The 15,539-nt window shown below is 41.2% G+C and overlaps 1 protein-coding gene across 12 annotated transcripts in view; it reads right to left on the reverse strand.

Annotated features, from left to right (window-relative positions):
- Positions 1–2,327: 2,327 nt before the first annotated feature.
- Positions 2,328–15,539, reverse strand: part of mbnl2 (muscleblind-like splicing regulator 2) — a 40,165-nt gene continuing 26,953 nt past the window's right edge. For 2 of the 12 annotated variants that reach the window (XM_015050146.1, XM_015050145.1), the window contains exons 4-9: positions 14,624–14,827; positions 13,259–13,519; positions 10,215–10,268; positions 9,714–9,864; positions 8,418–8,453; positions 2,328–4,444 (exon numbers count right to left, since the gene is read on the reverse strand). In XM_015050146.1, coding sequence (XP_014905632.1) covers positions 4,320–4,444; positions 8,418–8,453; positions 9,714–9,864; positions 10,215–10,268; positions 13,259–13,519; positions 14,624–14,827 — 831 coding nt within the window. In that variant the 3' untranslated portion in view covers positions 2,328–4,319. Of the gene's footprint in view, positions 4,445–7,310; positions 7,406–8,417; positions 8,454–9,713; positions 9,865–10,214; positions 10,269–13,258; positions 13,520–14,623; positions 14,828–15,539 lie in introns of all 12 variants that reach the window. The other 10 variants (XM_015050152.1, XM_015050148.1, XM_015050147.1 and 7 more) reach the window with 10 other exon arrangements.

The raw sequence follows: 15,539 nt of genomic DNA on the forward strand, positions 1-15,539 counted from the left end.
AAGCTGTCATAAGCTTATTACAGCTTGTGTAATAAGCTTATTACATAAACTGTAATAAGCTTATGTATTACAGCTTATTACATAAGCTGTATTACATAAGCTGTAATACATAGCTTATTACATAAGCTGTATTGTAATAATACAGCTTATGTATTATGTATTACATAAGCTGTATTATGTAATACATAATTGCCTTACAATGGGATCCAACACGGCTACTACGTACTCTGGGAGACCAGTTCGGTTTGCAGTGCTCCCAGTTGGCTTCATGACACACACATTAAAACCTTTAAGGAAAATTAAAACGACCACCTCGGATATAAAGAATCACATTCGAAATGAAACTCCGGAAGGGATTTGAGAAGTGAGACCGTTCAAGTCGTTTTTAATAAATTTCAGAAGAGCTCTTAAAAACATAAAACCTCAAGCACGATGGACTCAAGATAAGGCAAAGTGTTTGGATAAGCTGAGTCTGCTCAGTTGACCAACTGCTCAGAAAGTGCTTACATTTCTCCTTTTTTTTTTGTCTTCCCCGTTCTCTTTTTTTTAAAACCATCAACGACAGCAAACCTTACGCCTCAAAGGGATCCCATACACAAGATTGCTGCAGACATATTTTTTTCTTTTGTTTCTCTTTAAAAACATTCAGTATGTTATCGTTTAGTAAGTAATGAAAAATATTTTCCCATGCAACAATATGTTGAATTAATTACTGATGCCTTTGAAGTCTAAAGGAAGTGGAAAAACAAACAAAAAAAAGTGCAATCCTAAAATCTACGGATAAATACGCTTCAAATAAAACGTCTCAGTGTGGAACTTAAAGGTCCTTTGTCAGGGGAGGAGTTTTACATCTGAACTTAATAATTTATAGAATATTTAGTTCTTACATATATATATATATTCATATTTATATGTAATCTATATAACATTGATGATTTTAAATCTAGAAGTGTTACAGTCAGTATAGAGGCTGTTATTTGCTAGTGAAAATATCAGGTCACTGTCATATTCTTGTTGAATAAGAAATGTTCATATCTTCTTTACAATCTACCTTGTGTACAGTGTTCTAGCAAAAAAAACAAAAGAACAAAACGAACAAAAATGAACTTAATGTCATTTACAAAAATACCAAACTTTAGTAACTGTAACATTTGGTTGCCACTGCAACAACTTAATATTGTTATGAAATACTATCATACTAGAGTGAAAAGTACATCTTTTTCAAAAAATTTTTTTCCTTTCACTTTTTTCGTTGGTAAAACGTCATCTATACAATAAACTTTTTCCTCCCACCCTCCTCAGTAACACAAGCAACTCTAGTACTACGCTGTGATCTTTTTCCAAATTTTTTTTTTCTTTTTAACCTCGACGAGAGGGCGAGAAAGATCCAGAAATGTTTCCAGTTCTGTCGCTGGGGGAGAGCTTTTCAAGCCTCCCCCCCCCGGCCCCCGCCGCAGCGTGACTCCTCATCTGCCGACTCGACGGAGGGCTTGGCCTTTAAAAAAAAAAAAAAAAAAAAAAAAGGTCCGTGCAGAAACGCTGCACAGCTCAATAAATTACATTCATCTCAAAACAGGATAGTTTACAACATCATTTCTGAGTAAAACCTCACCTAGAGTGACGCAAGATAAATTACAACAAAATAGGACAATTTACCACCTTTCACAAAAGGGTGAGTAGCAACCGATAAGGTAATAATGACCAGCAGCGCAACAAATACCATTTTAAATGTTATGAAAGAGTAATGGAAAAAAAATGTTAAGTTTGTGGGCCATTAATGTGACATTTTGCTAATAGCATAATTAGTTCTCACACTATTAGCATAGCATTAACTTCTGTAGACCCAATTGTTCCCTTTTAGTCACTTTTCATTTTTTAATTGCCGATATTTTTGTCAGTGTTATATGGAATTTTCCAAATAGAAACAGTTTGAATGATTGCTAAAAATCTCCACCTCACTTCCCCTTAAACCTCAAAAAGTTAAAAGTTACATCCTTACCCAAATTGGTTCCCATTTCATCTTATGTTAACTGTATATTTAAATAGCAATATACTTTATTTAGAATTTTCTGCCACAAAAAACAAATTCCTTATACACATTTTAAAAATTTAAGGGGTTATTATAATTTTTATTTTCATGGGAATACATATTCAGCCACTAGTTGGCAGCACAACAGATAAAGGGGTCTAAATGGAACCCATTTGTTGTACTTTGTTGTGCTATTGCATAGAAATAAATTATTGCAACACAAAATAGTCTAGTTCAAACCCTCACATCGCCCAAGTCATTCCACTCTGCACTACACAATTTATATAATTAAAAAAAATTTAATTTAATGAGAAAAATGTAAGAAATCGTTGAAAATGAACGCTTTCTGATTAGAGTCAAACTTAGCACTTATATCATTTTTATAGCAATTTTTTTTCTGTAGGGAACCTTTTAGGTGTCAAGAATCCTACGTTGGGAGTTTTCTTGTGGGGCGACAATACCTGCATAAACAGGACTACAATTATCGCAAATAAAGCCAATTTTTCCCAGTTGCTTTGTTATTCACTTATAAACACTTATGCTGGATGACATAAGGTGTTATGTTGGGTTATTGGCTCAAATGCATCACAACAATATTATGTTTAAAATGACCTAAATCCAGTTATTGGCCATTATTACATCATTGTTGCTACGGTGTACATACAGGTCACAAAGTGCATGAAAACAAAGTGTTTCGATTGTGGATTGTCAGTGTTGATCAAGCACCATGAGATTACATCAGAATTTTTGATCAAATGGAGAAAAACTTCAAGAAAAAAAGAAAAAGAAAAAAAGAAATCAAATCCAAATGATATTTTTCTTGTCTTGGCCTTGAAAAATGAACACTTGTTGCAGGAGGCGGAGGGTCAAACACACCTTGATAGTAGACACAACACAACTTCTTTAAATAAGTCTGAATACATTTTTCTAGAACCGTGAATAGAAACTGTCAAAATAACAGACACTTTACATACATTACACAGTTTACAATACGTTGTTTTTCTCACTCACTTTCCTCATGTAAACTACTGAAACCGATGTAAGAAACGACGGATACACCGTGAAACGTCACCAAACATTCTACAATGCTAGTTTTGATTTGTCGATCCTTGAAATTCTCTCCTTGCAGTGAAGTCACTTGTGATGTAAAATGAGCCGTTGCCGGGGAAGTTGTCCCCCAACCCTCACCCCGACCGGCAATGCGACGTGTAATGTCTTTCCCCGAAAAGAGTCCGTATGGATTTAACAGCCAGTGGGGGGGTTTTTTGTGACTCTTAGTGATCCACACCCTGGATGCTTTATGTGTCGTCGATGAGCTTCTTTTAATTTTTTTTTTTTGAGGCACTTCTACAAGTTTTCTAAAATGGAAACAGGATTATCGGTGATAGTAGGGTTGGACAGGACAACCGACGGTCACAGATAGCCCTCCAGTTCAAAGTTCAAGTCATCTTTTTGCTTGACGAGTGTCGTCAAATGCACCGTTTTCTTTGTTTTTTTTTTTTGTTGTTTTTTTTTTCAAACTTTTTGTTGTTGTTTGTTTTTATGTTTAGATTTAGCACTTAAGTCCCTCACATGTCCCCCGGTTCTAAAAAAAAAAAAAAAAAAAAAAATCCCCTTTTATCAGGCCTGGAGTTGCAAGTCCTCGCTTAAAGTCGCAGTCTGCCGGCAGACCATCAGTTTCCTGACAACGACACACACAACGCACACAGTCGCACGTACACACACAAAAGGCTTGGTATGACTGAAGCTAACCCCTCCAGCTTCTGTCGAGCCCTTGGCGCAGGCCCGAGTCTCGTCAAGCTTCTCCAGTCCGGACTGCATTGCGAACAAGCTGAACTCACGGCAAATAAAGGGCGAGCGGGTCGACTCTGCAGCGACGGGGGCGATGGCAAAAATAAAAACGGAACGAGCGCCTGGCGCTCTAATGGCGACAGATGTTTCCGGGCAGAAAATGTCAGGTGTCTGGGGCAGGCTATCGTTTGAAACAGCAAAGGGGACGTGAAGGTGTGGCTGTCGGGGTGAACGCTGCTCTGAAGTTCTAAAATAAATATCCAAGAGTTGATATTCCACTGTATCTATAGTGTGTCTGCACTGATACATAAGAATATTTGTGACTTTTTCATGTTCATATTCTGTTTTCTAGCAATACATACAGTATTTTATATATATATGTGGATATATATATATATATAATATATATGTGTGTATATCTTTTATTTTCAATGTGAATGTGTGTGTGTGTGTTACAGCGGCTCTGCAGTTCTGGTGGTTAAATTGAAGTGTTACACTCTTAGCATGCAGGTTGCTGGACCTCTATGGGAGAGGCAAGGTAGTATTTACAGAGGGGCTGTTTTGGGCTTCCTAGTGCAGCTTCGTGACACTCCGTTTCCCTGGTGACGCTCACTTCAGGATGATCTGCAAGCCAGAGACACAGAAATAACAAAGGAAGAGACCGCTTTAGTTTACATCGAAAAGTTCATGAGCTACAAAAGAAATCAAATATAACGTCATCTTAAGCTACCTGAAGCTCTTTTTCTCTAATTTCTACTTTAAATATTCTTCTTTTGTTTTAACTGCTTCCACATCACAACTCCTACAGTAGATGTGGTTAAGTTTTGATAGATAGCTGGCAGTCCTACTCTTATGCTTCAACATAAGAGTAGCTGAGGTATCGTCAATTACAACTTCATTAGATGAAGCAAACTATACATTCGAATAAAATATATTGAAGTTGGTGCAAAATAGGGTGTCAAAATAGGGTGTGAATACATTTCGAAAGGCTAAAATAACCGACCTGCAACACTTGGGGGTGAGAGGGGAACAAACAAACAAGGAAAGACAGACAGAGATGAGAGAATCTTTGAAGGGGGTAAAGGTAGAGGAGCTGCAGGCTGCAGTCATGTTGGTGACCCAGGCAGAAAGCCAGTGCAGAACAAAGCACTGCATGGTTCCTGTTAGTGGACAGCATTCAGCCAGCAGGATGGAAGCCACTGATCCCATCACACACAACATAGGGACGGCACAGTGTGTGTGACGCGAACACTCCACAGCGCAGAAGGAAGCCGTTAAAAAAATAAAAAATAAAGTAGAAGCAGCAACAAAGTGGCTAGACACAGATGATGGTTTAGTTAATCGTTAAACAATCTCTATGTGTAGTGAAAATAGTCCGCCACTAGAGGGTGCTGCACCTTTAGAAAGCTCCTGCAGCAGTAGTGACGTTACCAGGGACACAGCAGTGGTAGCACATGGTTAAGATTATGCTCAGACATGGAGGGACGTGATTGGCTCCTTCACGTCGTGTCACGTTAACGGTTCGATGGTCGTGAGTTGACCAGACTCTGAACCTGTCGCGCTGTCTGCAACTATCTGACGTGTTTGCAGTAGTTACATTCAGCCTCAATTGTTCATTTTTCAAAGCATTTGAATCTTAAATATTTTCTGGCCTGAATGAGACGAGGTAGAAACCACCCAGATACTAAAAGGAGATTCAATCCAGCTGCTAGGGCTGTCAGGCAGTGAAAACGAATAAAAACCAGTCAGGGTTCTGGATTTGATAAAACCACATGACTGCGAGTGGAGTAAACAAGGTGAGGACTGGATGCAGGGCAGCTGATGATGAGGAGGATGATGATGATGTGCGCCCCTAACTGCTGGGTGGGAGGCAAACGGAGCCAGACAGCGAAGGGCTGACGTCACCCCTTTTTTCCAGCTCCTTGTCCCACATGCATCTTTAAAGAGTGGCTCTGCTTCCTGCTGCTACTGCTGCTGCATGCCAATTACAGGAAGAGACGGTGACTCACAGGAAGTGCGCGCGCGGCCAGCCTATGAGGAGCAATACGACGCTGGGTAATGGGTCTTTGATTGATGATGATGGAGAAACGGACAACACATTTCTGTTTGTGTTTTTTGAAAGCAAAATTGCTCCGCTCTCATCAGATGGGATAAAGGCACTGCTGTTAATTATTTGATTGTCAAAGATGGTTTTCTAAAACTTAGACGGGGGGGGGGAAACTCGAAGAAAAAGATAAAAAAAGAAAAAAAAAAGCACCTGACTGTTGCTGTTTAACATGTGGAGCACGTTGCTGCGTGTCCTCAAAGCACCTCTGCTTGGATCCAGCAGTAAATGACTGCCAGCTGTGTGAGCGAGGCCGGGGCGCTGCCACCGTTCCTGAAATTTCCAGGTTTAAAAATGGGGCCGTACATGCTTCACCCCGGCGGTCGGAGCTGTTCGTCTTTTCAGGAGGGCTGACGTTTGATCAGAGGCCATTTTTTCTCTGGTTATATTTTCCCTGGAACTGTTTTCTCATGATTTACCTCTCGCATCAACCTTACATTCAGGAAAAACAAAGAAGAAGCGTAACGAGTTAATCTAAAGTTGATTGAGCTTACTGACGATTAACTGAGACGCTCCCATTTCAAAGAGAAACAAAAATACTGAATTTTCTCTTGTATGAAGAGGGTTGAGTGTCTTTCCTTAACATAAAAGGATAATATTTTCATAATATTTTTAAGAAAAAAAAAACAGTCACTAGATTTTAACATTATTTTGTGTCAGCTATATTGTACTGACTGAATAAACAGAAAATTGTGGTTTTCTCACGTTTTCGTTTGGACCATTTCTCATTCCCGTTTTTGTATGTCCCCGCCATCTTTGTTTCTGTATCAACTGCCTCTGCTTAAAGCTGACCAGCGGAAGAAGGTCAAAGCGGACATTATTAGTTAACTGATTGGACCTCATTTTAATCTAATAATTCTATTTAATCATCAGTGGAGCCAGATATTTAGATACGATGTACAGAAATATCTTGTTTCAACTGTGGCTACTACTAAAAGCAAGCCGCAGGAATGTTTTTGTGCGTGTTTGCTCGAATGTCTGTGTCTGCGTTGCACACAAACGGTACAGATGACGTCCCAGCTGCGGATGGAAGTGGCCTCATCGTTTCAGACAACAAGAAAAGTGGAAAATAAAACATGCAAAACAAAACCAGGAAGTGGTGCAACATAACACAAGTACTACTTGCAAATGTGGGAGCTCTGAAGAAGTGCTTTTCATTAGGAGTGGGTTGTGGTCTTTACTGGAAAAAAGAGGCGCTACTCAGGTAGCGTCCCTCTGCTTTTAAACTGTGTGGAAAACACCCACTCACCGGCTTTCACCCTGTGCAGCCGCATGGATGACTGGAGCATGGCTAAAGCTGCAGGTTTTGTTGCAGCTCACTATCGGGAGGCAGTACTTATTCAGAGCTCCAGGGACTGATGAAAGAAAGCTTTAAAAGGAGCAAACCTGATTGGCTGGTGCTGTTGCTGCGTAGGGGACACTTGTGGCAGGAGTTGTTGCTGCAGAGACAGTAGCAGGCGTAGCACTGTACATCATTGGGACTTTGTTTTTGAGGAGGAAGGGGGAGGAAGGAGGGAAAGGAAGGGGTAGCAATGAACAGGTAGGTGGAGCATTATGGCAACCATGGCAACAGTCGTGGCGAGTGTCGACGGCAACATTTTGTCGATGGCGGTGGGAGGGAGAGAGAGAGAGAGAGAGAGAGAGAGAGAGAGAGCCATCGAGCCATCGTTAGGGTTACACCAGCAGATGGCATGCAACCATTCACAATGCAAAGCCAGGAGGACAGAAAGAGAGAAGGACAGCATGGGAGGATAAAAAACAAACAAAAACAAAAAAACAAGAGGAGAGAAGCTGATTACAATCACAAGTAAGGAAATTTATATGGAAAAAAAATCAGTTTTATGTCTTTCCCAGAGAAGTTAACAAGACGCATATTTTAAACCAGTTGGCCTGACCAAGTGAACAGCAGGAAGACGCCACATGGCTACTGCCAAGAATATGCAATTCTGTCAAAACATGGTAAAAGTTCTTATTTATAGTCAGCGCCTTGCAATTAATATTTGACTTTTTCACATTTCATCACATTCCAACGCCAAATTGGGATTTAATGCGAGACCAACCCACAGTAGGGCTTAACTGCGACGCTCTAGAGGTGCAAATACTTTTGCAAGGCGCTGTAGCTCCGCTTTGATGACTGCGTTTCCAGTTCTGTGGAATCTCTCTGGGAAACTGATTTAAATTTCCTGGTTAACACGGCACGGCAAAACAGAAGCCATATTAGAGCTCAGGAGTCAGCACTTTAATCGTAAACAAAAACAGTCGTTAGCAACAGAGTCAGTCGGTGGGGAAATAAGAGCTTGGAGCTGCAGCTCCTTCAGGTGATGCAAACTTAGCTTCAATAAATATCCAGAAATGCTTCAGAAAATATCTTAAGGGATTTTTCGTCTCACCTGTAAGGGCTGCAGACCATAAATCAACCTAAATGCATGTGTGTGTGTGTGTGTGTGTGTGTGTGAGTGAGAGAAAGAGAGAGAGAGCAGCGTCAGGACCTACCAAGACTGCTAGCAGGGGTCATGCACAACACTGACCCTGTTGTGTTTAAGCAGAGAACGACAGACAGAGAGAGAGAGAAAACGGAAGAAATGGGTTAATTGAGGAGGAGGAGAACAACAAAGTTAGACAAGACAAAAACAAAAAGCATCAGTCAGCTCAGATGCTACCGTTACAGCCGTGACGCCAGCTAATAAAGGAAGCAGTCAACAAAAGCAAGCAGTGGCGTTCTTCACTCGGAGCTCTGCATTAGTGGGCGGAGCTGCAACTAAACCCAGGCTGGAGGACACCAACCAGGAGCGGCGCGGAGTTTAACTTCAGGCAAGGCGCTGCGAATGCGTGCAAAGTTCAGCTTAGGTTCAGTTCTGTAGGTTCTGCTTTTCTGTTTTTGCAGTAATTAACGGTAAACTTTTGCAGGATCCCCCTGTGGCAACTGAGCACTGCGACTGAGCCGACTTGCTTAACCGAGGGGCGGGTCGTCTCAACGGAATGCAGAGATGGAAATTTCAGGTCAAACGAGGGGAAGGAAAAGTAAAACTAAAGGGGGGAGCAAAACGGCAGCATCATGCAGAGCAAAAAGCACAGCTTTCCGTCCGGTTCTGGATTAAACTGAGATACTTTTCACACAGTTTCAGATCTTGTGAAAAAAATTTTTTTCCTCTAGATTTTGGACAAACCCCACCGATATGAAAGCTTAAACATTTATAGTTTCAATGAATTAAAGCTTAAAAATATAAGATCCCTAGGGATTAGATTATGCATACTGCTTGGCAAAAAACAGTTATTTTTTTTACATTCTGTGTTGTTAGAGCTAAATACTTAAACATGTCTTATTAGGGAATTAATGTAACAGACAGACATTGTGCAAACCCTAAAGGAAGAGAAGTTTACTTTCAGCTCTTCATTAAAAACTAATGTTTCTCCTACCTGAGCTGTGGACAAAATAATTTCACAAAAAAGATGACTTCTGCTTTGTGTTGGCTTACCAACAAAACAAAAATGCAGAGAGAAAACAGGGCTAGGAATAATTTTGCAAGTTGTAAAGTTTTTAGTATCTTCTCAGGGTTGGAATGAAAAGGAAAACCTCAACTAATTTGGAAAAAAATTCAGACAAAATGGAGCCTAAAACATGGCACTTATCACGTTTTATAGACAGGAAGTGAATCAGAGCTGCTCCACACGACAACAAACAGACTTCCTTTGTTGCCGTGAAGCCTCCAAAAGATGGGTTTGTGATTAATCTGATCGCCAAGACCTGTCTGCAGCTGTGTGCCACGTGCATGAAGTGATCGACCTTACCTGTGGGAAAGAAAGCGGGCTGCTGGAGCTGTGCGTTGGCCAGCGCCTGCTGGTAGTGCAAAACACTGGGGTTGAACAGAGAGCTGGCTCCGTTGCTCTTCTCAAGTGCTGGTCTCTTTGGTAGCGGCTGGAGGACGCCGTGGGGGAACGCCTTGACACACACACGCAAACAGAAGCACAAGATTTGAGCTCCGCACTCACTTGAATCGACACTAGAATTATTGTAAAAGTGTTATTTTTCTCTATGCACGGCACAAAAAAGAAAACCAGAAAAGAACGGCAAGAAATGGAAACACATTAAAGAAAGCTGGAATTATTTTAGCTTTACGTTCGTTGCTACAAAAACACAATCTAGAAATGCCACAGGTAAGGTTTACACATTAAAAAAAAAGTGTCTTACTGGGTTTCACAACAACAAAAGAGCCAAATTAAATTCTGTGAGTAGCTACAAGTACAATTAAAGAAGCTACATGCAAAGCAAAAGGTGAAAGGTCCAAGTACCAGGTCTACAGTTGCCTCGAGGGGTCGCTTCATTGCTTTGGCAGTCGACTGAGTCTTTAATTAGCAGGCAGCGAGCACATGATGGCAGTGGGCCAATGGGAGTCAAGCGTATTAACATACAGGTAACAGCAAGCAGAGGTGCATCATGGGGGACAGCATTGCATTGTGGATAGGTGAGAAGGAAAAAAAACAAAAACAAAAATAATCTGAATGCCAGTATACCACATACAAAACAATAGGCATGCACATAAACAAAAAAATTGCTTTCATTTAACTGTAAAGAAACATAGCTACTATATTAATTAGTACAAAAGCAAAAAAAAAAAAAAAAGAAAAAACAAAATAAGGCAGCTATAATATTAGATCCTACGACTAACACAGCTGTTTATCTATTTGATATTGACGCATGTGAAAATTTTAGATAAGAGATTAGCGCAATTGTAGCAGTTCTGACCAAAACGAGAAAAAAAAAAAAAAAAAAACCAGCTCAACGTTGGGAAAAAAATTACACAAGTTGGAGTTTAATAACAGAATGTGGAGCTCTGTTTATTCCAAATGTTTACGTGGGGTAAAAATTTAGACATTAACATGAATAAATGCTGACTAATTTACCTGAATGCTGCGAAAACAAAACAAAACAAAACAAAACAAAACAAAACACATGAATATGACGCTCCATGCACAAGCCTCTTGCTTGATGTATGTGGATTTATTTTCCCTCACTTGTGCAACTGTTTCTCGTTGTTAACAAACAATGCATTGCTGATGCGCTGCGGTGTTAACAGACTTCAAAACACTGGTTAGTTCAAATGAAAGATGGTCTATTGATTGAAAAGTGACATGAAAAGCAAAGATGGCTGCGCTTGACTTGCAATGAGGAAGGAGGTCACAGCATGGCAAACAACACATAACGTGGCACAGCAACAAAAAAAAAAAACAAAAAAAAAAAAAACGACTCACTGCAACTGCGTCGGTCGGAGTGCGATATTGTCTAGTGGACACGTTTGGGAGTTAAAGGTACTGATCTTTCCCTATTTTTAGCGGCGCATCTGCGCAGGTTTTATGGATCTGCTGCGATAAAAGTGCCGCAGCTCAGGCGGAGGAGGGCTCAAAGACAATTGGATTAAAGATGCTGACTTGGCAACTTGTCCCGAGGTTAACCCTCTTCACCTCTAGCGCAGGTCGGAACAGCTGAAGGTAGTTTGGGAATTGGGTCATAAAGATGATAAACTGAAGCGTGCGAGGGCCGCATATACAGAGATTGCGAAGCAGGGGGGGAACAGAAACTCGCTTTTCTTTTACTGCTACAGCCGCAAACTTCAGCGTATTTTATCGAAGCTTTATGTGATCGACAGCAAGTGGAAAAAAAATGACGATTTCCATTGTTTTTTTAGAATTAAAAAAAAATCCAAAAACGGAGGATTTCAGCTATATTCTGCCGTCCTGAGTCAATACTTTGTGGAGCCTCCATCAATCTAGAGACTGAAATCATTTCAGATTTTTATTTGCATTGAAATCTGGGAAAAAAAATGTACTGAAGATCTGATGTTCTTCTGTTGAGAAGTCGAACCTCCAGTCTCGTCATAAGACAACCTCCACAGCATGACGCTGCCACTAACGTGTTTCACTGAAGGTATGGAATAGTTTTTTTTTTTTTTTGGAAGTTGTTGTCTTTCTAGCCACACTATGGCGTCATATAATGGTCATTGTAGATAGAAAAAACAGGAGGTGTAAATTTCTGCCAAAAACCTAAAAAAAATCTCAGATGTTTTCTAGAAAAAAAAAACAAGTAAATGTGAGCTCTGAAAGACAAAAATTTACCTGCAAAAAACCCATAAGTATTGTTATTATTATCAGAATTTTTCCAGGAAACAACTAGGACATTTCTGAAGAATCTGAAGCTCAGAAAATTTCCAAAAGTTGAACATGTTCAAGCTTTTCCATTTTTTTCTACATAATTTCTCAGATTAATCTCAAAATTTCGGAAATCTACTCCTTCGTTTTTTACACCAACTATGGCCCTAATACGCTAATAGTACACACCATGTATCACTTTTCTTCTGCTTTAAAGTGAGTGAGTTAATGTAAAGCAAAAAGCTGTCCACCGAAGTGTTTAAATACGGCTTTCTGTCTTCTACCGGCTTGTAAAGGAAAGAGAAGGAGAGCAAGCAGCGATGGAGTCAGCCAATGAGAGCTGCAGTGTGCGCAAGGCGTAAAGCATGCCCATGCCACGGAGGAAAAGAAAATCAGTCAGTCAGCACACTGGCGCAGTGTAAGGTGTGCAGGTGCAGCAGCCAGCGGACCAATCAAAACAAGCCACTCGATGCCTTGGGGAAGACGGGGAACGGACAAAACTGTACGCGGCGCTCAAGAGTTTTAACATCCTCATCTCCCTTCTCCCCACCGATCGGCGGCGGATGACTCAACCCAACGGAGGGTAAAACTCCCGCCACGTCATGCTACATCCAACCCTGATTCAATTTGCAACCGATCTGCAGAGAGCCGCACTTATCACCGAGAGCAGCAAAGTGGGATGGGGGGGGGGTTGAGCCGACGCATTGTCTCCGTGCGAACCAAGGGCGTTGGGAAATAAAAGGAGGCTGCAGTGAAATAATAACAGATTGTTCTTGCGGCGTCAACGCTGATCTGTTTAGGTCTCGCTAAACCCCGTTTGTCGCATCCAACCGCCCCTCTTCGGGATGACTATTGTCGGTGAATTGTTCTCTAGAGTCCACTAGAATCAATCAGCAGAGGACAGTAATAAAGCAGGGCTCCACATTGCATGTTGAGGGGGATCTGTTACAGTAAGCGAGAGGTGTTTGGAATCTTTCTAAGTCAAGATTATTTGGAATGATGAGATTATTCGCAAATGGTGAAAACTTTCAGAATTTTTTTTTTTTTTACAGTGCGCCACTAAAAGTTATAAAGCTAGAAAAAGGAGACCTAAGCATATTGATTAAAAGCATCACTGAAAAAAGGTAAAAGTGTGCATTTCCTGCTCTGCCTGAGGTAAAAGTGGGTGGCCAGTAGGGCGGCGCTCTCACCATGGCTGCAGCCGTGGCTGCAGCTTGTGCGGCCACGGCCGTCTGGTTGGCCTGGTGCTGGGCCGCCTTGATCTTGGCCTGCAGGTGGGCCGGGGGGTGGAAGTACTTGCACTTCTCGCGGGAGCAGCGGCTCTTGATGTAGTCCATGCACACGGTGACCGTGTTATCGCTGGTGTCGATCATGGGGCTGTCGCTCGGGTGGGCGAAGCGGCAGTCCGTCTCGCCGCGGGCGCAGTTGCCCCGCTGGAACTCACGGCAGACCTGGCATTACAGGGAAACGAAAAAAGAGACAATTAAAAGTCAATGTCACAATAATTTTTTAACATTTATTGCAATGAATTTGAAACTGTGCCATTTGTTTTGCTTCTGTAAGCAATTTCACTTTTTCAGGTTTGTCTGTTAGCGCCTAAGCGTGTTGCGTTTACTGACCAGTAAAAGATCAGAGTTTTGTGCTTTAAATAATACAATTCCAGGCACCAGGTTGCTAAGAGACAACTTGTGCAAAACAGTTTCTTTTTATAGATAAAAAAAAAGTTAAGAATGAAACAATCAAAAGCCTCAAATAGCATCTAAAACTGAAGCAACTCGGAATCAAAAGTTTTAACGAGTCAAGCATCAGGATTGCAAATTGAAAGTGCAGTTTGCAATCCAAGTAGATTTTTTTTTTTCTGCCGCAATGACAAAATACATGAAAACACAAGATCAAACATGTCAGACATGTTCCTTAAATCAAGCAGAGCTGCTAAACCTGCTTCAATTAAAACACATATACAAATGTTAAACACACTCGTATTTACACATAAAGTACGCCTACGTGTTTTTTGCGCAAAAAAAGTTGCACACACATGAGCATGCGTTTGTCGGCCTGTGTGTAGGAGTGCACACGTGTCTCAGAGGGATACGGCTTAATTAAAGCCAGCTCCATTCAGTTACTAAGTGATGGCACTCCTGCTGAAAAACACATACAGGCACACGCCCACGCGTCACCTTCAGGTCTTAGGTAGATTACTGTTTATCTTGATAAATATGGTGCAGAAAAAGAAAAAAAAAAAAACGTCCTCCTCATGGATTCTTTCACAATCCCAGTTATTGTTTGCCAAGAGGGCAGATGGAGACATTCGGAGTTGGTTTTCAGCATCCCAGTTCGACTGCGGCTGTCTAGCAAACTACCACTTTGAGTGGAGTTAATTCCAGTTTGAATCACTGTGAATTATCATTCCTCATTTTCACATCACGGCTCTGAAAGAAGTCGAATTATTCAAAGAAACGTATGTTCAAGGGATGCTGGAGTTTGTACTAACTTAAGCACTGACTTGTTTAGCAACAACAACAAAAGAAACCCCGAAAACATTTTGTTCGGGTCACCTCCAGTTTGTCGGCACGCAGGAGTTTCTGGTTGGAGGAGGAACCTGCCGTCACTGACACGGGTGGGCTGCCGGGGACGATGACGGGAGTGCTGGGCAGGATGTCTGTGGGGACCAGGCCCATGCTGTGGGACATCGGGGTCAGGTAAGGCGTGTAGCTCAAGCCTGCGCTGGATCCAAGGCCCTGGCTGACCGGAAACGTCTGCTGAAGACGGAGACAAGATCAGAGGTTTCTCTTTGCAGCGTTCGAGTAAAATGCAAAGGCGCTGAAGAACGATGAGAAGAAAGAGAGAAAAGAGACGAGGAGAAAGCTGAAACCTGATATTTACTGTACAGAAAAGAAGATCGAACTCTTTGTTTTTTTTTTGTTCTTTTTTTTTTTTTACTGTCTGACATTAAGCAGGTCAAAAATGATTTCTTGTTTGCTAAATGTCAGAATAATGAGCGAGGTTTTGCTAATTACTTATATTGATGTCGTGGCTTTTAAGCTTCTCATCGGGTAACTCACAACAACCATGATTTTAAACAAGAACTTCTTTCTTGGGGGGGAAAGGGGGTAGCAATAATAGCAATCTGCCAAAATATTAGGAAATGTTAAAAGTTTATTCTGATTTAATGTCCTTCAGTGAAAAATATCAGGTACAGCTGTACAGAGCTGTGGTTGAGGAAGATGAGAGGAAAGGCGGGGGAGGGGGTGATTGATGACGGGTAGAAAGATGGCCAGAGTAAAGGAGAGGGGTATGTTTCAAAGAGGACGCAGTAAGAGCGGAAAGTGAGTAAAAAGGTTGCTTTTTTTTTTTTTTTTTTAGTTTTTTTCAACCTCTGTACATCCTGGAAAGATTTTGCTGAGCAGGCATGTTCTGTTTTAGTCACGCCTGGGTGTACACAGATGCAGCTGAACACATCCACACCTGGCA

The sequence above is a fragment of the Poecilia latipinna genome, unplaced genomic scaffold (genome assembly GCF_001443285.1).
Source record: "Poecilia latipinna isolate Pla-1442-1.1 unplaced genomic scaffold, P_latipinna-1.0 Scaffold978, whole genome shotgun sequence".
Taxonomy (NCBI): Eukaryota; Metazoa; Chordata; class Actinopteri; order Cyprinodontiformes; family Poeciliidae; genus Poecilia; species Poecilia latipinna.